The 25,573-nt window shown below is 39.9% G+C and overlaps 1 protein-coding gene across 2 annotated transcripts in view; it reads right to left on the reverse strand.

Annotated features, from left to right (window-relative positions):
- LOC121677437 (multiple PDZ domain protein-like) overlaps positions 1 to 25,347 on the reverse strand; it is a 69,838-nt gene extending 44,491 nt beyond the window's left edge. For both annotated transcript variants that reach the window (XM_042056166.1, XM_042056165.1), the window contains exons 1-10: positions 25,140 to 25,347; positions 23,072 to 23,268; positions 17,799 to 17,890; positions 16,543 to 16,615; positions 15,822 to 15,890; positions 15,454 to 15,522; positions 12,152 to 12,220; positions 11,929 to 12,055; positions 8,411 to 8,517; positions 4,709 to 4,792 (exon numbers count right to left, since the gene is read on the reverse strand). In XM_042056166.1, the coding sequence (XP_041912100.1) occupies positions 4,709 to 4,792; positions 8,411 to 8,517; positions 11,929 to 12,055; positions 12,152 to 12,220; positions 15,454 to 15,522; positions 15,822 to 15,890; positions 16,543 to 16,615; positions 17,799 to 17,890; positions 23,072 to 23,268; positions 25,140 to 25,149 (897 nt within the window). In that variant the 5' untranslated portion in view covers positions 25,150 to 25,347. The remainder of the gene's footprint in view (positions 1 to 4,708; positions 4,793 to 8,410; positions 8,518 to 11,928; positions 12,056 to 12,151; positions 12,221 to 15,453; positions 15,523 to 15,821; positions 15,891 to 16,542; positions 16,616 to 17,798; positions 17,891 to 23,071; positions 23,269 to 25,139) is intronic.
- Between the last annotated feature and the right edge of the window lie 226 nt (positions 25,348 to 25,573).

Here is a 25,573-nt window from a genome sequence, read left to right on the forward strand (position 1 = left end):
GAGCACAGGAGCAGGCTGACACCTGAGCATGTTGAAATGATCACCTTTGTGAATAGAAGAAGAATCTCCCCATCATGCTCAGACTGCAGCCAGGGCAAACAGTAGAAATTGAAGGGAGTATGGAGATGGAGCAGTAAAGTGTGGAGGAGATAGCAATACTGTAGAAGGCGTGACTGTTATTTGTGTTGTTATAGCCAATTCAGTGTGTGTGTGGTAATTTGACTATTTTCTACTCAGGTTTTGTGTGTGTTGCTTTTATATATAATTTTATATTGTTTACAATATTGTTTACACTGATGGCTTTTTGGTTTGGTAAGCCTTGGTTTACACTCTTGAGCAGAGCACTGATGCCAATTCAGTTTGTGTGGTTAATTGACTATTTATTTTCTACTCAGCTTTTCTGTGTGTTTTGTTTTTTTTATACAGTTTACAATATTGTTTGCACTAATGGCTTTTTAAGCCTTGGTTTACACTCTTGTTGTTCAAGAGCAGAGCACTGATGCCAATTCAGTTTGTGTGGTTAATTGACTATTTATTATTTTGTGTTTATTTAACCCTGTTAAGAATAAACAGGTCAGCTTCTCATTACCAACCACTGTGGATTATTCAAACTAACCTAATTAAGTTGGCTAGTTGTTCTTAAGAGTAAAACCCTTTTCTACATGAGTATAACAACAAAATAAGTAAATATCTTTAATCTTTAATACATGCTTGGATCGGCCGGTATCGGTATCGGCCGATGCTAAAAGCTACAATATCGGTATCGGATCGGAAGTGCAAAAAGCTGGATCGGGACATCCCTAATATATCATCCATACTGTAACATACTGGCGCGCATAGACTCAAAGCGGCAAAAGCCGACGTTCCTAACCCTGCTCACAAGTGCCACCTGTGGTTGTTTGGGTCATTGCAGCTTCACTGGGGAAATATAAATAAAAGACGCATGATTCACATGTGAAGCCGGACAATAGTACCCACTGTAGGGTACTGTACTACCCACTGTACTATACTCCCTTTACGCCCAAAACACACCTATGACTGATTAAGAAACATAAGACCACCTTTTTGCGCCAGGCGCCTGGCATTTGATAACGTTCGATAACAAAAGTGTGTAGTAGCAAAATGTGTGTAGCCTATACTCTGCTAGTCACAAACAGGTTTTAGTTAAACATGGTTTAGTGAAATACCTGTTCCATACGGTCTCGCGTGCAAGCAAATTCCTTCAAATGCGCCGGTGACCATCAAAATACCAATGTGCTGTTTGAAGTCACCCTGCTTGCTGTTAAAGGGAATGACAGATGTCACTCTCATTGGTTTAAAGGATGTTACGCCCAAAACACATCCATGACTGATTAAGAAACATAAGAACCGCCTTTTTGTGCCAGGCGCCCGACGTTTGATAACAAAACCACCCAATGTGGACTGGACAAACCCCTAAATTTATGTAAGCTATTCACCAGTGACCATGCGTTTTAGATCGCTAAGATAGGGCCCTTAATCACAAGCAACACCAGAACGCCTTGTTATCATCTGGTTGAGGAGCCAACCTCAGTCTGTACGACTGTTTTAGTGTCTTCCACCATTACTCTCAGCAAGTCAAGGCCTAATACTCATTCATATAGTCTACTAATGTGGTAAATGTTTTGAATAAGTGAGCGCTGCACTGACATTGTAACTGAGTTAGCAAAATTGAGTGGAACAGACACAATACTAGTGTATGCTCTATAGCAGTGGTCCCCAAACTTTTTCTTCCGAGGGTCAGCTCAAAATGCCTGGCTCTAATAGAGGGCCAGAGATTCGGAGTATATCAGTAACCATAAATAGCTTAGTGCTGTGAACAGTCTACCTTAGTTGAATATTCCATTACATTTAATCATAGGCTACTGTAATTTAATACCATTGCTAGCTGTGTTTATATTGCCATCATGCCATATCAGTGTAAAATGTAGCTCAAATGAAATATTCAAAATGTGAACTCTGAACTCTGTGTCTTTGCAAACACAGCTCAAATTGTGAACAAGCAATATCCTACAAATAATTTAAAGTTCTCAAACTATGAGAGTTTTATGAAGTGCTGGCAAAAACATCTGAAATGACCACTTTCACTCACCTGATGAGAACCGAAATAATTATCCCAGAAAGTCCCAGAAAAATGACTTAAATAGAAGTTAGTTAGTTATTAGCAATTAATTGATAAACTTTTAGAATACTTTGAGCACTGATACAGTCAGCATAGGCCTCTTACATTGTTTGCAAGTAGGCCTACATTTCATTCCGTTTTCGATGGCAAGCGCGAAACAGCGCCAAAACAACCACCAGTGGACAAAAAGAGTATTACATGTGTACTGTTAAGACTCGCTATAGAGAATGAATGGGGGAAATTATGGAGGTTATAGTTTGATGATGTCATACTCCCATGCGGGGCAGATGCTAAATCCAACGGACATGTTTTGGGGGGCCACCCAAAATGAGGTGGCGGGCCGTAGTTTGGGGACCACTGCTCTATAGAGTCGAAGATGCAGCACATAGATCTGACTTCATTTAATCTCCATTTCAACAGATTAGAGCTTTCACATTGCCTGCACAAGATGTGCATCTCAGATGCAGCTCAATCCATGCTGCAACTACAAGTCATCTAGTTTGGGCTCGGACCCTATTTTGCACGTATGAGGTAAGTGTGAGGGAAGCGATTGTGAGCACAATTGCAATGAAAATAACATAGATTTATAAAAGGGGAAGGTGGAGGGTACATTTCTTTATGCTCAGTGTGGAAAGATAGAGTCAGAATGAAACAGAGCTGCAGCAACAATGCTGGCATTGTGGGTACACATGCAAGCTAGCCTGAGCAGTAACACAACACAGCTGTTTTGTAATGCAGACGTAGGAAATGTGAAACAGCCCTAAGGTAAACAGCAAACAGTGCTTCAAAATCAATGTAAAAAGATGTTGGCAGTAGTAGTGCTGCAGCAGGGCCTAATGGTGGCAATGTGACAGTGCAAATAGGGAGAGCACACATGTAGGAAAATAAAGAAAGAAATGTCAGGTTAGCACCAGATATTTGGAAATCTCGACCTCCGACTCAGAAAGATGACTTGAACACAAAGTCGGGTCAGATTTTATGCTCGGAGACTCATGCGGAAATCTTGGAGCCTACCCCAAATTGCCTGACTTGACATCACAACCAAGCTCTCTAATGGCAAGGGCCTCCGTTGCAACAACACAACAAAAGGTGAACCTTACTCTCATTACAAATAGGCAAGGTAATTTATCACTAAATTAAAACAAATATAAACATTTGAACCATAGTAAGCAGTTCTACTAACTTGTTTAGGCATTCCCTGTAAAGACTACCCAAAAATACAATCATGCTAGGCTACTGCAGGAATCTATATTTGTTTTCCGAGCTGATGTCATGAACACTCTTTTTTGGAATTTGGGATTCTTAAAGTCAGGTCTTCCGAGTTTATGTTCGTCATGATGGCAGTATTAGTCCTGGCTCTGTAAATGAGTTAACAATCTCTGTAAAACAAACAAAATGGTGCAGACTGAACACAACACTATTACAGCCTCAAAATCACCAATAATGAGATGTGAGTAAATGCCCTCCTCTTGTCTCAGCCCAAGTCCGATTTAGGTTCAGCTTAAAGGTACAGTCAGGGATTGCGCTGGAAGTCGCGTTTGTCTGTTTTAAATTTATTAGCAGGTCTACGCTTTTGTGCAAAAAAAAGGTAGGCCTATATTATATTTTAACCAAGGACCAAACGAAACATGCCACCTTCAGCCACCTATTCCCAGAGAAATTCCACACAGTGTTTTGGTTTTGTTTGGGGACAGGCTGCCCCACTTTGTTTGTTTCTGTTTATTTGGTCAGTTTTCAGAGCCTGAGCTGCCTACAGAGACAATTTTTTTACAGTGTAATCACGGAATGGGCAGCTAGTTGTAAAGAGATGATTGCTGAATGTGACAAAAAAAGGTATGAGCTTGAAATCGCATAAAATTCATGACTTCACCTTTAGGGTAGGCTACGTTCAGACTTGGCATCTTTTTCTGACAATGGAAAGTTGTGCAGACCACTTTTTCAGTTTTTAAAAAAGAGAATTTTGTTCCAAAAAGTGTCTTTTCTGGTTATCCGCTTGTGATTGGTCAGCTGTCAAAAAAACAGCATGACATAGGGCGTTTTACCCTTAGAACTTGAACATTTCTCAACAGCTCTGATCTGCAGAAAAAGACGCCCACGATCGTGTTTTAAAAGAAGCCGAGGACTTTTTTGAAAACACAGTCTCCATAGTATTATGATGTTAAACGGACACTGGCAGCTTCAAAAAAGAAGTTTAGTCTAAACGTAGCCGTAAGATCTCAAAAGATAGTTTTTTTCTCAATCTATTCTTATTTCACCTTATTTAGCTGATTTATTTCTCGTGAGCTAAAGAAAATACATTTTTGAGACAATGTTCCTCTTGGGAATGGTCTTAACTCCAAATAAATGCTATTTGCAAAAGAAGTAACTCTGCTATTACTACTACCAATGTTTTATCACCAGCAATTGAATGCATACATGGTTTGTTTCAAGGGTCAGTTTTGGACTTGGTTTAAATACAGCTATTAGATACAAATCAAGTATACTGTTAGGTGTAAGCAGACAATGTAAACAATCAGGTACAGGTATAATTGAAATTGTGTGTAAACCGAGGTCTCAGATAAGTCTCACCTGCAGTATCTGGTCTCCAGCCGACAGACGCCCATCCCTTGCTGCTGCTCCTTCTTCATAAACCTCATGAATCACAATAGCATCCTGAAGATGGTGGGAAGTGAGTGATGTTAAAGATAAGAAGACAGAGAGGAAGCACACAGAGAGATATGTGTTTACATGTGTCACACTGCAGTCTTCTTGGGGTTTGATCATAGAGCTAAATTAAGCAGCCAAGACTGATGGCTATGGTTCTTCCTAGTGAATTGCAAGTGCAATGTCAACCAGATACATGTTAGCCAAAAAAGAAGATTGAAGAGTTTTAGTAAGTTAGCTAATATATATGGAGAAAGTTCTTTTAAAAAGTTAACAAAGAGAAGAGCCAGAAGGTTTGATGGGTGTAAGATTTAGCAAAAGCAAATTAAATAATATAGCCGCAAGCAGCAATGACAGGCCCGAGCACCTAAGATTCCGCAATTCCACATTTCATCATCCAACAATGTACTCGCATGTGGTGTGTGTGTCAAATGCACACATCTAATGTGTGTGCTAAATTTCACGTGTTTTAGGCATTGGAAGCACTTATTTCTAGGTTTCTGACACTGTAACATGGACTTCGTTTTTTGCTCACAGTTTTCTCTGCAGAGCTCCCTCTACAGCTTCAGAGTATATATTTTACGACACTTCTCGCTCGGTCAGTCTGACGTTTCCTCTTTCCCTATTCCTTCGACAACGGTGTGCGTGCTTTCTGCTTCTTTTTGCTGGCTTTGCCATGACAAATGTCTGGGAAACTCCACCGCTACCTTGTTCTAGCCGAGACTTTCTGACTCTGAGGCCGCCAGCCCGCCGGCCCAAAGTTGCAAGGCTGTTTTTTCCGCTCACAGACGCTAGGAGAAAACAAGATGGCCACCATTCACCCCAGAAAAAGTCATATAACCATTCCAATGACTCCAAGGACCCTATCATGACAGTCAAAAGCGCATCGTCACTCGTCAAAAGCTTATTCAAATTTAGTAGGATGTCCAGTCCACATTGGGAGGGTTTTCGTCGAGCGCATGGCGCAACAAGGTGTTCCTAGGTTTTTTTAATCAGTCATGGGTGTGTTTGGGGCGTAACATCATTTAAACCAATGAGAATGACATCTGACATTCCCTTTAACGGCGCAAAGCGCGATGTCAAATAAATGCATCGGTATTTTGACATTCAACGGCGCATTTAAAGGAGGCTGCTTGCGATACCGTATGGAATAGTCATTCCACTAAACCATACTTTACTAAAACCTAGCATAGCCTTCACACATTTGCACTCCTCTATTATTTGAACTCATTAGCAAAGTGAAACTAACTTCACCATGGTGTCAGTCAACGACAAGACAGTTATATGCAGTTACTTTCACTATTGACTGACAATGGGTTACCATCAAAAAAATAGGTTGGAAAAAGCAACATCTACCCTATATTGCTCAAATGACTGAATAAAAAAACAGTTATCCTGCAGAGGAGTTGCTTATATCTCGTGACTGTGCGTCGTCTTCAGCTGTGCGTCGTCTTCAGCTGTGCTTCAGCTGTGCCTCTTCCCTAATCACTTTTAACTGTCATTACCAATTTGCAAATGATGGTATAGTAGTATAGTATAGTATATATACTCTTTTGATCCCGTGAGGGAAATTTGGTCTCTGCATTTATCCCAATCCGTGAATTAGTGAAACACACACAGCACACAGTGTACACACAGTGAGGTGAAGCACACACTAATCTCGGCGCAGTGAGCTGCCTGCATCAACAGCGGCGCTCGGGGAGCAGTGAGGGGTAAGGTGCCTTGCTCAAGGGCACTTCAGCCGTGCCTACTGGTCGGGGTTCGAACCGGCAACCCTCCGGTTACAGGTCCGAAGTGCTAACCAGTAGACTAATGGCTGCCCCAAATATGGTGAATAACTACTCATCATGAGATGTACAATATTTCGTAATGTCTTTATTGTAATTATGTTTCCAATTATAATCGTGCAATTTGTAATGTTTTGCATGGACGTGTGCTGGTGTGCGTGCATGGATGATAGAAGGATGGTGCGTTGTGCACCCGCCAATATGACTGTTGACAATGCGCTCTTAAAATAGCATATAAACAACTCGCCATAGACTTCTGACCAAGTGTACAATAGCGATTTTTATACATGCGCCAGGCCACTCCCTAGGTTGTTAATTACCACACCCCTGGGCGCATTGTTTATGCGCCATGCGCCAGGGTGCAAAATACAGCCCCAAAGCTGTTAAGTTCAGGTAAATTAAGCTAAAAAAATAGCAGTTCCCCTTTAAAGTAAATGCATAAATAATTCTGTCTGTTTTCATTTTGTGTTATCATCCGTAACTACCATACCTCTGTGTGTATATACTATACCCAATATATGTGTGTGTATGTGTTTGTAAAGCCATGTGTGTGGGCCTATGTGGGTCTTTGTGTCTGTGTCTGCTTTGCTACAGCCTCGTGCACCACAGAGTACGCCTGCCTCGGTGCTGAACGCTGCATGCCAGGGAGGAAGGAGTTCTCCGATGCAGACTCCCACACCATAGTGTGGAGGTACATCATCCGGGGCTTCATCCTAGTAGCCTAGAGATCTAGATGCACCCTAGGAGCAGCAAATGTAATTTGCAGTCAGGGTATTGTAGCAACTCTCCGTTGGCTTGCGAGCTGGAAAAACCAAACTCAAGTCATGCCAATCACATCGTGTATAGTCAGTGGACGGGCTCAACATCATGACAGCAGAGTTGCAATGCAAGTGTTCCGCGTGAATTCCCTGCTACTTGAAAACAAAGAAGATGGATGGTATCGGATTTGATATGCATATCATTACATACCTAGTAGCCGGATAAGTTTTTTTTACTTACACTATTTTTTTTATTTTGTTTTACTTACACTATTTTTGTTGTGAACGGTATAATGTTGTCTGACAGACGGATCAGACGCTATCAATGGTTACAACAATGGTACTGTATAATCATAGTACAGTGTTTATTTATCGCTAGATTTTTACCAATCTAAGCAAAGAAATGTCACACAAATGACATTTCAACACAATCAGCAGCCGATACGAATGTCATCCACCATCTTCATTTAATTTACACAGCTGTTTCAGACATTGTCGCACAGATTTGTGGATAATAGGCAGCATAGAAGATACACCGCTGCTGCCTTCAAAAACGACCGTTATGGGGGTAGTTCTAAGATCTTAGAAGTCAGGAAAAGAGAGTGTATCGGTTTCGAACAGCACTTGTTGCCTCGTTCCCCTGTTAGATATCTTAAAATGCAGCATTTTTTCCTGTTTCGAACAGAGCCATTGTCTTTTTTTAATAGCATAGCAAAAGCATTCAGCCTCTCCTGAGTCATATAAATGTAGTTTCATCATATCCAACCAAAGTCAATTCAACAAATTACAAATGTCTTCATTGTCCATTATGAACAGAATAATTTCTTCTAATGCAATAATCCTGTATAATGTTAGCCATTCAGCAATGATAAGCAAGCTGTTTTCCTAAAATATTTAATGTTAGGCTTGTATTGTTTGGATGACTGTGACTACTTTGAATCAGAAAGTTTTAAGGTGGCATTCCCTTTTTTCACTTCCAGGCGTGGATTGGATTAAGTGTGTTGATATGATGCAGGTGTGTGATTCTTGGATGGCTTTGTTGTATTCTATGGTGACGTTGTGAGGCTGTGTGATGCCTTTACCAGCTGGGTATCTTTGCCACCAACAATGCTGAGACCAAGTCCAGAGCGACCTTTAGAAATCTCAATGACAGTCTCCTGCCCGGGCAAGATGGGACTTATGGTAGGATCTATGAGAAAAGAGAGAGAGAAGTGTATTATTTAAATGGTTGTATAGCACTTGTGTAACACAGCGCTTTTAATTCATCATAGCTGTTAGGCACTCTTTAAAACACAGTATACTGTTGGAGCCATCTAGCCCTGTAGACTCCCATTTATTCTGCGCTAGCTCGTGACCACCCCTATGGGAAATATGGTTGAACTGCAACCAGTTTCGATACAATGGGAATGAACAAGCTCCCTGTAGATGGGCTCTGATTGAGGCTACATAACCTACCTCTCGTCTTGTTGACTCTGGTTGTAATCTCACCAGAAGTTGCTGCAGCTGAGCTGTTAGATCTATAGAATATCTACTTCCGTGCAATAACATGATCTAATACTACACAGGCCAGTCATTACTTTTATAATCATGGGGCTTTGGGAAAACTAGAAGTAGCTTAATTCACAAGCAAAAAAGTCATATGGAGGGTCATTTTCTGACATTTCAATGGAACTGAGTTTGCCATCAAATTTATCAAAGTCACCAAATGTATCGCTAGTCATTAGATAAGATTTTCTGTCGCTGGGGATGGCCAAAAGTCACTAAATAGGTAACACTGAGAACAAGGGAGAACTAGTTTAGAGCTTTAGATCCCCGCGCCAAGATGGCGGCAGTGTGGACAACATTTAGTCAGTATTATATCTATGAGGGCAATCAGGCTGGTTGTGACAAATGTTCAACTTGTAACAGACACCAGGCACGTAACGTATAATGTATATGGTATAATGTTGCTAGGTTACGGGTACTTAGGCGAGTCATGCCACTCCATCTGGCTTCATGTTTTTGTTTGATTTTTTATATTTTTTGTTAAGATTTTAGTTTTTACTTGTCTAGTTAGACTTAGTCATTGTATATAAATGTTATTTTCGATTGTTTTTGTGTTAGTCTTTGTGTTTTTCTGCCTATTGGTTCGCTGATACCTGTAACGTTAAGTGAACGTTAATGTTAACATTACTCTATTGGGCTGAAGTGAAGAGCTTGGATAGAGCCATATCCCTAGCTCTGTTGAGATCCATCTTCCATCTATTTTTTGGTTCAAAGTCATCATGCGGTGTGCTGTTTCACAGCTGCTTCAGCCGCTTTAATTCAACCAATAACTAATTGAACACATTCATTTTTATTATTTGTTAATTTGTTTGTTGTCTGTGCTAAGTTAGAGGTACGCTGGCGAGTCACGCCACTCCGTCCGGCATCTTGTTTTTGTTTGATTTCACTATGGATTTTTGTTTTCATTTGTTTGTTTATTTTTTGTGTGTGGGGCGCTTTGGGTTGAACTCTGTGCATAGAAAAAGCGCTATATATATGTGTTGTATTGTAAGTAGTAGTAAGTAAGCACACGGAGCAGTTGTGCACATGAACTTATCCTTTATCCTTTGTCTGTAAAACACATTGTGCTCTATGCTTAAAAAGTTTTGTATAAATACATTTTATTATTATATATTTTTATTAAATGCATTCCATTTGTATAGTTTATGACGCAACAATGGAAGTGGCAACACCAGATGTGAAAGTGGCACAAAGAAAAAGTCTCTCGGAAATCATTTTTACGCTCACAGAATAATCCAGTTGTGCACCTGGTGTAGCCAGCATGTTAGGTGTTAGGTGCCCCCCCCGCCTCTCTCTCTCTCTTTCTCTCTCTCTCTCTCTCTCTCTCTCTCTCTATATATATATATATATATATATATATATATATATATATATATATATATATATATATACACACACACACACCTATAGTCTACATACAGTTCTTGTGGATGAGGCCAGAGAAGGTGAAATGTCGTGTTCTCCTTCTCCTCCTGGGTTTATCCTAACCAGAACATTATTTTTCAGTTGAAGCACTTGAAAATGTAGGTGCTTAAAGTAATCAGAACTTTCAAAGCCTTTGTATTGTAACGTCTGTGTCTTCCGGACTGAGTGCTATCCTCCCAGAATGCAATGTGTGTGAATGTTAGATTGTGTAATGTCGGTTTTTGTAGGTGTAATTGCGTTTACTTTGTCATGTGTGTTAGTATACGTAGTCTTTCCTTGGTTGTATGTCATGTGTTTATCCCTGTGTGTTTTATGTGACTACCCTGTTTGTGTATCGTGCATGTTTTAGTGACTACCCTTGTGTGTTCTTTGTAATGGCGTCATAAGAGTATGTGTGATCCCCGCTTCTGCTAATAAACTGTTCATTGTACAAACGTGTGTCTCATCAATCGTTACAGTATAGCCCCAGCCTGAATTCCAGTAGCCTACAGTCAACTTGAAGCCCGGCTTGTAGCACTGTCCTCTACTGCAGCAAGCATGACAATATGTTTATATGTTTTGTAGTTCAGAAATTAGTGATAACTTTGACAGGGTTGAATACTTTTGTGAGACAATGCTTCTGTCCCTGCTTTGGTTTATGTTACTGTTGTTATTCAATTCAAGGGATAACATACTTTTAAATAGCCAACTATCAATGGGCAATTCCGCGCAATGCCATGGTATTTTTTTGCCGTTATGGACGTGACAGTTTTGCGTGGAATTGCCCCAATATCTTAATAATCAAAATATGACACAATAATTGCGTGTTGGGTGGGTATTATTTTGCTTTAGATGATGACATTATGTGATTAATAAAAGAAAAGAAAAATTAAGCAGGGTCAGGGCCGGTTCTCCCTATACGTACACTACGCAAGTTGCGTAAGGCCCCGCAAGTTAATGAAGTCCCCCTCCCCCGTCTCCCCTTGAGTCAAGCTAGTGACAGACATGTGTACAGTTATAGCGACAGTGCCTCATACAGTAGGAAGATGAACATGAAACCGAATTACCATTCAGGGCATGAAAAATGTAAAGAAACTTCACGAGAATGAACAGTGTCAAGTGTCAAACTGCAGATTTCTGAGTACCAAACCCACAGTTTTTTGGAATTATTTATAGTTCTTATGCAGGGAATGCAGTATTTTGGACACAAAAAAACTGCACAGTACTTTAATTTACTACAGAAATGCAGTATTTTGGACATGAAAACTGAACTGTACTGCAGTTAAAAACTGCAGTTATTTTTTTGTAAGGGGATATGTACAGAAAGCATCAAAAGCAAACAACCCAGACCCTAAAACTGGCCATTTATAGCTGTGAAGGTTTGGGGAAAAACACTATATTTGGTAACTTCCGTAGACATCCAAAATGGGGTGGGATGATTGTATTGGGAGCACTGAGGTGTCAGATAATATATATATATATATATATATATATATATAAAAAGGTTACATTTTGTCCCTCAGAGTTCAGATAGGAGGGCCCTTAGCAGGATTTTGCCTAGGGCCCCATGGAGGTCTGAACCGGCACTGAGCAGGGTTAGTGGAAAATGGTATGTAGTCAATGAAAAGCATACTGTATGAGTAAAACAAACCTTTACTACAATAATCAAAGTCTGGATTGGTGCAGGTAGGGGGTGCTGCTGATATCGAGGAGGAAGTATCCAAAGATTTCACAGGAAGTTCACTGTTGGTCTGAGGGCTATTAGGAAGACTGTCAATCTGGAAGCAGCACATAAGGCAGTACATAATATTCAAGACAAAAAACTATAAGAAACCTGTTTATTTGTTTGGCATATTTGGCATGCCCACACTCACCGGCTTTGAGAAGGTCTTGGTTGGCTCCTCGTCAGGAACCGTTTTATCCCTCTCCAATGACTTAAGGTTCTGGAGAATAGTGAGTTCATGAAAAGAGATGAAAGCTGAGAGTCTTCCATGAAAGGATACAAATATTGCAAATAATAGAGTAATACCCTGGTTATGTCGATATGAATATCTTTTGGCCAGAAAGGGAGGAAATGTGCACTTTTGCACAAGCAGTGAGCATAAAGGTGTGATCAAAGGCACTACATGGACAGAGCCAGTTTAAGGTTAATTAGTGAAAGGTTTCATAAAATAACAATAAAATAAATATGAAAAATAATAAAAGACAACCAATAAAATTGTCAAGCAATCCCTTTACTGAATGCATCAGATGACATTATATTGTAAGAAAATGGCAATATCAACAGTGTTTCCCCTAGAAATTTTTCCAGCAGCGGTACTGTTGATCGTAGGGAAAAAAATACTCCTTAAATGGTGACTTCTGGTGGATTTTGTCAAAAGAAATTGACAGATTGAGTTACAAATTATGACATAACCATCAACACAAGCATTTACAAAGCATGATTATTGTAGTACTTGAACATTATTATTACATTATTAGTAATTATTACTAACATTATTATTAGAAATTGAAATGAAACAAAAATGAAATGGCACAACACACACACAACAGAAAATTATTATTTACATTTAATTACAAAAAATAAAGCTTAATCACAGGCCACTGTACAAACTATTACTATTTAGAATGTACAGTGCTGTGCATAAGTTAAGACATTTATTTATATAATAACATTTATTTATTTACCATACATGATAGGCTACATTCAAAAAGAATTGATTAAGATTAAGGCATTAAGATCAATTTCTAAAAGATAAGATTTTTATTCCTCCTTTTAGTCAATTTTAGCATGGTTGTCTTAACTTTTGCACAACACTGTATAAACTATATAGACTTCTCTTTCATGTCATTACACTGTATTATTACACGGCTCTTCATAGTGCTGCAGAACGCTCCATTCACTTGAATGGGCCTTCCCAACGTTCGGCGGTCTGCTAATTCTGAATAACAGACCGTTGCTAAGTATAACAGACCGCTGTCAAGGAATATGGGCTTTGTGCTTCTAAGTCAATTCTTTCATATCACTACGCAAGGATTGGAACTTCATTCAAAAGTGAAAGCAGACGGTTGATCAGCTGTGTTCTAAAGAATGTTTGATTCAAGTTCAGCGTGTGTTGTTGCGAACTATTTGTTTCTCAGCAAAAGCCATGATGAAACGGTAACAAATAGGCTATAGCCTAGGCTATGTAGGCTAAAGAGTCATATCGTGGGGAGTTTATTGTGTCGTTTTGGTAAGTAGCCGTGTACTCCGCTGCGCGTCAGGGTCCGGTTCGCCCTGTCGGGACCTATCTCCCGACAATGACCGGCGTTCTATACATTATCCCTTACTTAGTGCTGTGCAGGTCGAATTGAGTGCCTGTCACTTTAAGGCCGTGACGGCCCGTGATGCTTGCTTGATTCTTACGATTTTTAAGCTAACTTAGTAGCGTTGTTGTGCATCGTGCTTAAGTAGGCTATATGTGGATGAAATTCAATTATGTTTTCCATGTCATTTGGTAAAATAAATGCTCAAAAGCCTAACAACTCGAAGAAAACTTATCTTGGATTATAGGAGATAGTGTCTTGTATCATTTCTATGATTTTGGTGAGCTCTACAGGAATTACAAACTATCTCCAGATGCAAATGGTTGCGTATCCTATTACTCAAATTCAATTAAACCCACCATAGGCTAGACCTTAGTTTCACAGCCTAGGATTAGCAACACAGGGCTTGAAAGCATTGACTGTATAACGAAACAATGCGTGGAATTCATCTGGGAATAGGCTACTGAAGGTAGGGGCGAGGCGAGCTACCTCGCTGGCGTGTTTAATCTGGTTCCTTGGTTAACATAATGTAGGCTACGTTTTTTGCACAAAATTGCATCTGCTAATAAACTCATAACAAACAACGTGATCTGTGGAATCCCTGACTGCGCCTTCAACGTTAGCCTACTATTATTTGTTGACATCAAACCTGAACGAACGGCAGGTGTTCCATAAGTTCACTTGCGTTTTTTAATTTTTTTTTTTAATTAGGCAACTTTTTTGCAGTGGCGCTTGAATTGTAGCGCTTGAATTTCAGCAAGGCACCTAATGTAACGATCCTGTGTTCCCTGTCCCTCCTTTGTTTACCTCCTGTGCCATGTGCTCCTGTGTTTACTTCCTGTCACTGTGTTTTAGTTCCTGTCAGCCATGTGCTCCTTTGTTTGTCTTGCCATGTCTCAGTTCCCTGTGTCTCCGCCCCTCACCTGTTCCTCATTATTAGTCTGCTAGTTTAATTATGATTTCCAGCCCTGTGTTCACCTGTCTCTTGTTTCTTGTCTACTTGTGCCTTGTTTAACCCCTGTGTATTTAAATCCTCTGTCTCCCTCAGCCCCCTGTCGGTCATTGATGTTGTTTCGTGGTTGTGGTGTGCATTTGCATGAAAGATTCCTGGTTTCAAGTTTAAGTGTGCCTCGTTCTCGACTTGCCCTCGGTCCAGCTCTCCATACTGCAACCCTGACACCTAACCCCTCACTGCTCCCCGAGCGCCGCTGTTGTTGCAGGCAGCTCACTGCTGATAAGTGTGTGCTTCACCTCACTGTGTGTTCACTGTGTGCTGAGTGTGTTTCACTAATTCACGGATTGGGATAAATGCAGAGACCAAATTTCCCTCACGGGATCAAAAGAGTATATATACTTATACGTGATGTTCTTTTTAGTAATGGTAGGATGGCTCATTTTGTACAAACAAGCCGAACTAGGCTGTTGTCTGGAGGCAACACTGTACCATATATTGAACCTATTGTTATTATCGTACAATTATGATCTACCAATTATGATCTCTACCTATTTTTCTACCTATCAATGAAAAAATAAACATTTTTAAATTCCATTGTCTGTCATTTTATTACGTGTCCTGATGTTTTATGCTTTCCTGTGGTACCATGTCAGTGTTGGTATTGTTGGTACAGTAAAAGCCATGATATCATAATTCTGTTACTGTGCCGAAACCACTTAATTGAAGTCAAGCATTGTAAATGCACAAATATAAATATGTGTTAATTATTTCCCCCCAGTCCTCTTCAGTCATTTTGGCTGAAAGCATTTGCTCCTTAAGTGTAATTATACTTCTATCTCAGCTGAACAGACAAAGCAGACAAAAGAAAATCTCTAAAGACCGATGTGCATTTGCAGCATATATGTCCACACTTACAGACGGCAAGAAGGTCTTGGTTTGCACCTCATCAGGAGCCTCCTCTTTTCTTTCTATAGACATTTGGTTCTGGAGAAGAAGGAGTTTAGGAAAAGTAATGAAAGCATAGTGAGAGACCTTTTATAACATGACCTTCATAAAAAGTTGCAAATTAAAAACATGTAATTCTAGTTTAAGTCTAAATGCTGTTATTCAAAGATGTAAACTTTCCTTAAGGTCACATGAGAAATGTCAGCTTTTTCTTTTTCAAGACAAAAATCATTGACATTTGTGTCATTGCCAAACTTTCTCTGATTTGTCTCTGTAAAGATGCCTTTCAACAATAATTCTTTGTTTGAGGAAGAGAAAGTGTGTGTGTCAGGGCTTACTAAAGACTTCTCCATTTCCAGGTTCTTTCCAACTTCTTCCAGAGGCGCAACACTACTGGACACCAGTTCCTATAAAGGCAACATACAGTACATGAACAACAGATCAAGACTGTAAGATGCAGCACAGTATCCCATGAAGTAGCAGTTGACTATGAGTGACATTGGACATTCAGTACAGGCAGTTGGATCAGGCTACTTGTTTAGGATTCTCTAAAATTTAGACCAGTCACTGCCATGCCATTTGAATGGCTAATCTGGAACTTTGTCCTGCTTACACCTGTTGCACACCTTTTGGGACTTTTATTGTCAGATGGTCATTTAACCATCACAATGATTTCTAAACTGATTCATTAAGTTGAAAATGTTGCATAGGGGGTCTTTAAGTATATTTGTTGGGCAGTGAAGAGACAGACTGCACATAGACAAAAAAGAGGTGTGGTGGGATTAGGAAATGAGCACAAGTCGGATTTGAACCCGGTTCCTGGGCACTTGGACCTGTATGTGGTACAGATGTTGCTGCTTGTGCCATAGCTCCCCCAGTTCAATCATTTCTTGGTAGCTTCACCTTCATTCGGCATGTCTTCATTGTTATTTGCACGTTTTCATGAAAATGGTCCATATACACACATATCATATGTACAGAATTAAAGTCACCTATGGTATAACCTCAATAGTAGAAGGATAATAATAGGCATCCCAAAGAGTTAAAGCATTTCCTTACTTCATTGCACAAAATAAAAGGAGGTGGCGTAGGAAATGCAGGGACAGCCATTTGATTGATGGCATCTTTGTTCCTGGAGGAGAAAGAACAACACATAATGGTTTACCAAAAGTTGGCTCGTAGACCTATGTCCCAATGATAAATGGATGGAACAGCAAAGTGCTTCAATATTGTTTTTGTGGCATGTCAATGCAAATTTTTTGTCTGGAAGACTGGGACCTCACAATTTTTTCCAAAACCAACTGAACTCTCCTAATACTTAAAGACAAGATAATTAAAATATATCAAATCAAAGACAGATGTAAATCACTGCCTAGATCGGAACTCAGTGATCATTATGACACGGTTCATATATTCCTATCAAAGCTCAATAGTGTTGACTTCTGACACTACTTCTGACAAGGATGGAAAACTTTGATGACACTTCAAATGTACTTTGGAGATGTCATTACACCTATAATCACAGGCTGTGCGGGTGGGTGGGGGTGGGGGGTTGTGACTGTGTGTGTGTGGATGTGAGGTTAGCCTGTGTGTGTGTTATTGGTGTTAGCTCACCTTCTGTGTTAATGTATGCTTCTATGTTAATGTAGTTTGTGTAACCACACTATCTTGATTGCCCAAGACACATTTCTCTATGTTAGAGACATTAAAGGCTCATCTCATCTCAGGATGTTCTGTGAAATTTCAGAGAATTTAAACAAATTTAAACTGTTACAACTGTTTCCCTGTCAAGAAATATGAGACCTCTGAATGTTGGGATGGCCCATTTAAAGTTACAGTGTGTAGCACCTAGTGGTGAGGTTGCTTAATTGAAACCATCTGAACACCATCCAATTTTCAAACGTATTGGAGAAATATGGTGGGTGTTAAGAAGTATAAAATAAGGAAAAAGCCTAGTCAGTGTCAAGATTAGCCCTTAGCCTCCAGGGAGGGCCACCTGCTCCCCATGTAGAAATAAGGGTCTTGTTTTAAGCTAATGAAAACACTGCATAATAGATCACCTTAAATCCAACACACTGCTGCTTTACTTCAAACAAACATTCTGAAGCATGTATGACCTCTAACAATGCAACATAATTAGGGGCCCGACCAAGGATATCACCATGCTTCTTTTCTAATCATCATCTGACTGAGACATCCAAGTTGTGAGATTGTCATTGTCCATCTCTTTAGGAATAAATTACTAAATTACTTCCCAGAAACCAGAGACAACTGCAAAAACACTGAGATCAAGCAAAATGCTTGAAGTTACTGACCTGATGAGGAGAATCCTGACCTTCAGTGAAACAGTTTTTATAATTGCTGAAGCACTCTGGTGACTTCTACCATACAGCACCTGGTTGTTGATCTAAAAGAAGTGTGGTAAAGTAGTAAGAAAAAGAAGAAAGATTTTAGACTGTTTTTGAAAGACATTGGCCCTCATTAATCAATCCATCAAACCACCACAGATCTGAGCGCAGAAATCGTCTTACTACAGCTGGCTCATATGAGATTCATGAAACTTTCGTATTACACAAATCCCAGCGTAAGAATGAATGGGTTTAGCGGTCATGAAATAATGCAATACTGTACATGTTAAAATGTCAACAAGCAGAGAGATAATGCAGAACAGTATTCTACTCCACATAAGAATATACTCGAACTACGTAGGCTTTAATAGCCAAATCTAGCAGGTAGGAAAGTTTAAGTGGATGACGGGAAAGTAAAAGTTAGACATTAGCCTAAAGCTTGACACATTGGTCATCAGTTGTGATGTGGCAAAACCATTTACCGCGCGTGGTGGTCGCAACACTAGTTGCAGTCTTCTCCTGAACAGAGGTGTCGCTGCTGTGGAAAGGCTATGGTTACCTATTTTAAAAAACCGACATGGCGCATTCGGACCATAGACAGTCGGACCCCTGGTAATAATTACTTTACTCCACGTCCCCACGTAAAAATAATGTCGTCCGAATAGGGCAATAGAAAAGCCGGCGAAAGTTAAGGTTGCTTTTGACATAGCGCAAAAGAGCAAAACTGGTGCTCTGAATATCGATTCTGTTGTCTTTGAACAACTCCTATTGACACATTTAACCGCAATTTGGGTTAACACCTGCTTTTACAAGGCACAATTATTTCACCGCAAAAAAACAGATGTGCGCTTTCATAGGCAGTATTTGTACATACAGGGGAATACCTAATTATGTGTATTTTACATGAAATTCTCACTTTCCCCAGACCCTCCTATGAATGCATATGCATAATAGCCTGACGAGCCAGACCCACATCAAGATGTAGGATCTGGGGACTCATCATTCGCAGTGCTCAGTCCGAGGGGCGGGATAAACGGTTGTCTTTCAAATTCCCTCTGCACGCAATAGAATAGCACTACAACTCATGAGTCCCATGCGTTTTCCCACCAGCGGAGCTAGTTGGCTAGTTGTTCAAACTTTTGCCAACATAAAAATTACCTACCCAAGCTGGTAACATTCCATAATAAGGTGCCGTAATAAATAGCAAACTAGTAATTACCTAACCCTTTGTTAATATTTGTTAATTGTTACTAACATATCTATTTTGCACAAGTTAATCGTTTTTTAATCATTAATTAAATAGTTGTTTGCATAAAATCTGTTTGTTAATGTTTTAGCAAATCTATTAACTAATATTGTAGCTTTAATATATTAGTAATATATAACTTGTTAGACGGTGAAGGGACTGAGACCAAAACTGGCTTATCACATTTATTCCTTTAGGAAAAGTTAAAACAAGTAGTTGAATGGGCTATATTACATGCATCATTCCTATTAGGGGTTTGCACTCGTGGTCATAATGAAAACATTAATAAACGTTCTCTAAGTTGCTAGAATTGCACCCAAATCTTAACAATACATGTAAAGTAACAGAGCTTTATACAGTCAACCTACGCAATGCAAAGCATACCGCTACTGATCGGCTATGGCAACAATACAAGGACAAAACGCAGCAGAGCTGCAGTATAGCGTTTCTCCAAAGGGGGCTCCAAAACACCAATCTCAATAAAGCTGCTTACAGTTTTTTCTGATCGCTTAAGCACATTTTTTGTAACTATGGCTTTTTTTGCAAAACTCTACAAATGGCAAAACCTCTCACCCAATCAGCAAAACATTGTAGTTCTCTTGCAAAAGCTAACACACCTTGCTTAACTCTTCACACCTTCGTAAAAATGGTGTTTTCGTATCTAATAGTAAACACAAGCCATCACAATAGTAAGCACACAATGTGCCAACAACACACTGATGGTATGAATAAAAAACACATCTGGCTTTTGCTTTCTCTGTGCACAAGGTAGACTATGTCAGTTTGAGGTCATACTTTTGTCTTGTAGTTCTGTAAACATACAGGGATCCCAACTTCAAGTACTAGTGTTTATTTACACACATCAAAACAAACACAAGTGTGTTTTTCCAAGTCAAAACACAAAATAGCATTTCACTGAGACAAAACAAATCAGTCTACATCGGGTCGTCTCTCTCAAAATTCTGTCTACATCACATGCAATGTCCTAGTCCAAGGCACCGGGAAAAATATATTCTGGAATGACGTATCCAGGCCTGACATGACAATATCCCCACATGTAGACTGTTTTTTTTGTCTGTTTTTTTCTCTTCTCACTCTTCCTGCTCACTCCATCGTACCCATTGTACATTACCTGTGGCTTATTTATAGTGCTTAGGCTGATTGCAAAGTGAACTAATTATCTAAAACAGTTTTCACATGAGTGTGCCAGAGAGTTGGCAAAATAGTGTAAATAATAGCCATTGTGCCTACAGTTGTGCAAAGTGTATGTTACAAAATTGCAAACTGAGTGCAAAGCAGTGTTTGTGCTTTTAGTTTTGCGAACTCAGTGAGTGGTTTTGCCATTTGTGTGTAGAGTTTTGCAAAAAAAGCCATAGTTACAAAAAATGTGTTTAAGCATTCAGAAAAAACTGTAATTACGGCGAAAATCACATACAAACACTAAACTACATTTCTAGCTCTGTTACACCCCCCTCCCCTGAATTTCACCAAATTCAAGCAGCAACCAAATAGTACTTCCAAAGGCAAAGAGTACACTACTTTCAAACACTAGACAGAGAGTCACCAATTACAGGACAGCCAACCACAGAGGTATCCAATAAGGATGAAGTGGAAGAAGAGGAGCGCAAACTCTCACACAACCAACCACTGGCAGTAGGGTGCCTTATAGCTACACCCCACAAGACCATAAAGCCATAAACCATAAATTATCCACAAAGCTAATCAGAAAAGCTAGATAAATAATAATATGTCATTAACTTTTATATTAGCATATAGTTTGTAAATAAACATTTAACATTTAAATGATGTAAGAAATAACTGTTAATTAGTGCCAAAAATATATTTAGTTAACTATTAACATATATTAATACAATATTAGTTCATAGATTTGTTAAAACATTAACATACAGATTTTATGCAAACAACTAATATTTAATTAATGATGAAAAAACTATTAACTTGTGCCAAATAGATATTTTAGTAACAATTAACAAATATTAACAAAGGGTTAGGTAATTACTAGTTTGCTATTTATTATGGCACCTTATTTTGGAGTGTTACCCACGCTGAACCGTCGCAACTCTGCCATCATGTTAAGCCTGCCTATCGCCTACCGGTTCTATACACAATGTGATTGGCCTGATCGAAGTTGAATTTTTCCAGCTCACAAGCCAACGGAGAGTTGCTAGACTACCCTGGCAGCAAATTACTTTTGCTGCCGCTAGGGTGCATCTAGATTTCTAGGCTATATGCATGAGACAGAAAAGGAGCAATTCGTTTCACTCGTTATACTTCCTGACACGGAGGCCGTCGCCCCGCCGGCCCACAGTTGCAAGGGTGGTTTCTCCGCTCACAGGCGCTAGGGGGAAGCAAGACGGCCACCATTCAACCCGAAAAAAGTCATATAACCATTTCAATGACTCTGGAGCTGGTAAATGAAGGTAAATGAAGCTAAAAAACTTGCATATTAAGCTAAAAAACCTGCATAGTGTGCCTTTAATTCGCCAAACTCGTTGTGAAGTTTAAATGAACTGTCACGTTGCATCCAAGCCTTAAAATACAGACATTCAGAACATAGCAACTATTAGCATATGATGGAGGTGGCTTTTAGCTATTGGATGGCAGTAGGCTAAGTAAAAAAGTGATGTTTTAAAGATAAGGTTAATCAGAATCCTGGGATACGCCTACTGGACAATGGGAGAGCTGGAACTAACGACTGGCCTTTGGCCATAGCAACCATCCATTTAGAACTAGTAACGGCAATTTGTCCTGCAAGTTGAGAAATTAGTTGATATGTGTCGGAAAAAAGTAGTCCTACAAACATGTGATGGGCCACTAGGTCCTCTACTCGTTTTGTCTGCTTGTCTTCAGGTGCTTCAAGAGCTAACGAGCTGATGAGCTGCACCTGAGGGCAGGTGTCCAGGTGTCCCTTCAGGAGGGCCATTCTTACTGTGGGTTTTGGACATGCAACACTGCACTCAGACACATTGCAAACACACAACATCCATGCATTACCATGATGACTGACTTTGACCCACCTCACACTGTTTGTTTGTTATTTGGTTAATAAATCCATATTTTAGTTAAAGTGTAAATTGACCCATAGCCAAAGAATGAGCCAATTTGGGACAACGTAGGCCAAGTTATGGACAGGCAGCTTAAAGCAGACCCATGGGGGCATCAAAACGGAAACTGAAAGTAACTCCCCACTGCCCCATGGGTCTGCTTTAAGCTGCTAGTCCATAACTTGGCCCATGTTGTCCCAAATTGTCTCATTCCTTTTCCGATGGGCTGCATGTGATGAGCTTGAACATTTCAAAAATAGCAATGTACTTGCTTATAGGGCAATTCCACGAAATTGACTTTTTGTCACGTCCATAACACCAGTGAAATGCCTTGGCATTTGTATGATGTGAATGATAACATTCATTTTTTGTGCATTTTTTCCTCATGTACATTCTTCAGCCAAAAATAGCAAATGCTCAAATTTCATGTAATCATTCACATCATACCATACCATCACATTTTATTACGTTATGGATGTTCCAAGGTAATTTTCCATGGAATTGCCCTATAAACAACAAAGCTCAAAAAGTAGTAAATATTTGCATAGTGTTACTTTAAATTTAAATTACAGTATGTGACAGAAGGACAGACCAAAAAAGTACTTTAACTCTGCACCAACACTACCCTCTGTACTGGATTCACTCACCAGCATCCCTCACTTGTCTCCTTCCATCTACGTGCATCTTAGTGCACATACTAAACTCTGTCTGAACTCTTAGTGCATATACTAAACTCTGTCTGAGCTCTTAGTGCACATACTGAACTCTGTCTGAACTCTTAGTGCACATACTAAACTCTGTCTGAGCTCTTAGTGTTCCTTTAAGTATATACAATCACAGAGCATATACAAACATTAAAAAACACTTCCATGCAGGTGTCCCCAAGAGCCAGCCTTTGATCAACATATAAATGGTGTGTGTGTGCTTACCTCCAGCAGCTCATCTCCCACATGGATGCGGCCATCTCTGTATGCTGGGCCACCTGCAGTGATCCCAACCACAAAGATACTAATCTGGTTCCTGTCGCGATTCCCAGCCAGGCTCAGTCCCAAGCCCTGTTGGTCCTTCTCCAGGTCCACTAGCACTAAATCCCCTGGCAGCTCCCCATACCTCTGCCTGATTCCCTCTATGAACATACAATCAATAACCACATGATACAATATAATTGCAGAATAAGTACCTCAGCCATGCAAACATTACCATTGGCCATGACCACACAATATACATTTCTATGCAAATCCATTTGCAAATAATTCACTTGTTCAAAATCACAATCACATGCACAAGTGGGATTCTCACTGGCAAGCTTCTAATTGTCAGTCTAACCCTTTAGATCACTGAACTTGCTCTGATCACACAACACAGCAGGGCACATCCAAGCCAGATTGAAGTTTGTCTGTTGACCATTTGAAACACAGATATTAGTTTACACCAGAGCTGTTTAGACATATGGATGTGGCTTTTTGGCAAAGGAATGGAGAGTCTTTAACCCTAAAACACATTTCCCACTGTTGCTTCAGGCACAGGGAACCTTGTTTGGGTGTATGGGCTAAGAGGTTTTGAAGGATAATGTAAATAAATCTGCTGTCAAATTGCCATTGGGTCTTCCAGCAAAACAAGGTCCTGAATCACACCTTGAAGTTGGTCCAAAACTTTTTGAAGGACACCAAATCAAGGTCCAAAAATAACCCTCTCAAAACCCAGATTTCAGTCCTATTGAGAGTCTATGGTAGGAGATCAAGGTTAAAGTCTATGCTCGGTGGAACAATTTGCCATGTAGGAATGGGATAGGATCCCTTAAGAAACATGTGCTTAGCTAGGATAGAGGTTGCTCTAAGTTGTGAGTCAGAAAGGCTACACTATAATACAATTGGTTTAAAATTGAATATGATGCAATAAAATACCCGTAAAAATATATTTATATTAAATACAATATGTGTCTACACATTTATTATGTTGCACTGAAGACCCAGAGGCATGCCATTTTAACTCTGGCATGCCATGGTGCTCTGAAAGGTACACATTTAAAGCATTATATTGCAACTTATAGCTGCACAATAATTATCAGGACACTTTATCACCACGTGGTGGACAGTCTAGACTAGAGCATGCATGAAAATACAAAATTGACTGCCCTGTCACAATAAATGTTTTTTTGTTTTTGTGCATCCACAAAATATATATTTACAGTTAATCATGAAGCAGCAGTTGCAGGTGAAGCTGGAAAGAAATTACACCAAAAAGACAAGAGCACTCAGCAATCCTGGAGGACAAGAAGGACAAACCCAATCTGAGAGCATAAGAATAAGTGAAAACTGTGGTCAGATTTGTTTGAGCATAGTATTGAGGGTTTAGAACACAGTTTGATCCCAACCTGTTGTTGAGAACGAAGATCTATTAGGCTATACATTTTCAAGGAGAAACTAAACACATTGTAGGTGTATCACCCTAATTCAGTGTCCTAAATAGGGGTCAGTGTGTGTAGGTCATAACAGACTCACAGCTGAAGACATCAGACTAAGTGACCGCTTTAACAGAGGTGGGTGAAACTGTTATCTAGCTGCCAAGAGGTAAAGATTAAGAAATTGGAAGCAAATGCAGTGTGTGTGCGTTTGACCCCTAAATGTCTGAATGTACAGCCATACACAGCTGTAACGAGATTTTAGAGCCTGCAGTGCAGCCTCCATCTTCCCTCAGTGTCCTCTCTAGGGTCACTGCAATAGAATCTTATATATAACCCGAGCTATCACCATACACTAAGCCTTAAGCATTGACCATACAACATGAACATGTGCTAGCATATGCCCACAGGCACACAAAACATGCATGTGAACACACACACACACACACATTCACAAAGGACACATCATTTAATCCAAGACAATTTCATGTACTCAAGACAGGCTAATACCGCTTACATTTCAACCATATTCACAGCAACATGCTTGCAAAAAGAAAGGAGCAGAGCAGGCTAAATAAATCAAATTATCTACCAACCTGGCAACATCGTCCATGCTTCAGTCCATAGGCTTTCCTGTGCTTACGTTGTTCATTTGTCTGACAGTGTTTGATGTATTGTGTGTGCTTGAGCAAGCACATTGACCAGAGAAGAGAGGTGCTTCGACGGGGATGCATGCACTGGAGAACTGAAGGTTTGCACCTACATGCTTCCTCATTTCTCTCGCTCCATCATCGCCTCCCTCTCAGTCGCTCTCTCACTCCCTCCTGCTCACCCACCCTTCCCCCGTATGCATCCCTGTCTGTACCTTCCTCCCTCTTGTGGTCTCCCTCTCAACCACAGGCACATGTACACTACATTCAAGATAAGAAAATGCTGTGCAAGTGTGTGTGTGTGCACATATACTTATTTGATGTGTAAGTTGTTTGAGGATCCTACTGCATAACCTGTTTTAAGAGCATAGGGTTGACCT

Source organism: Alosa sapidissima, chromosome 12, assembly GCF_018492685.1.
Source record: "Alosa sapidissima isolate fAloSap1 chromosome 12, fAloSap1.pri, whole genome shotgun sequence".
In the NCBI taxonomy this organism is placed as follows: domain Eukaryota; kingdom Metazoa; phylum Chordata; class Actinopteri; order Clupeiformes; family Clupeidae; genus Alosa; species Alosa sapidissima.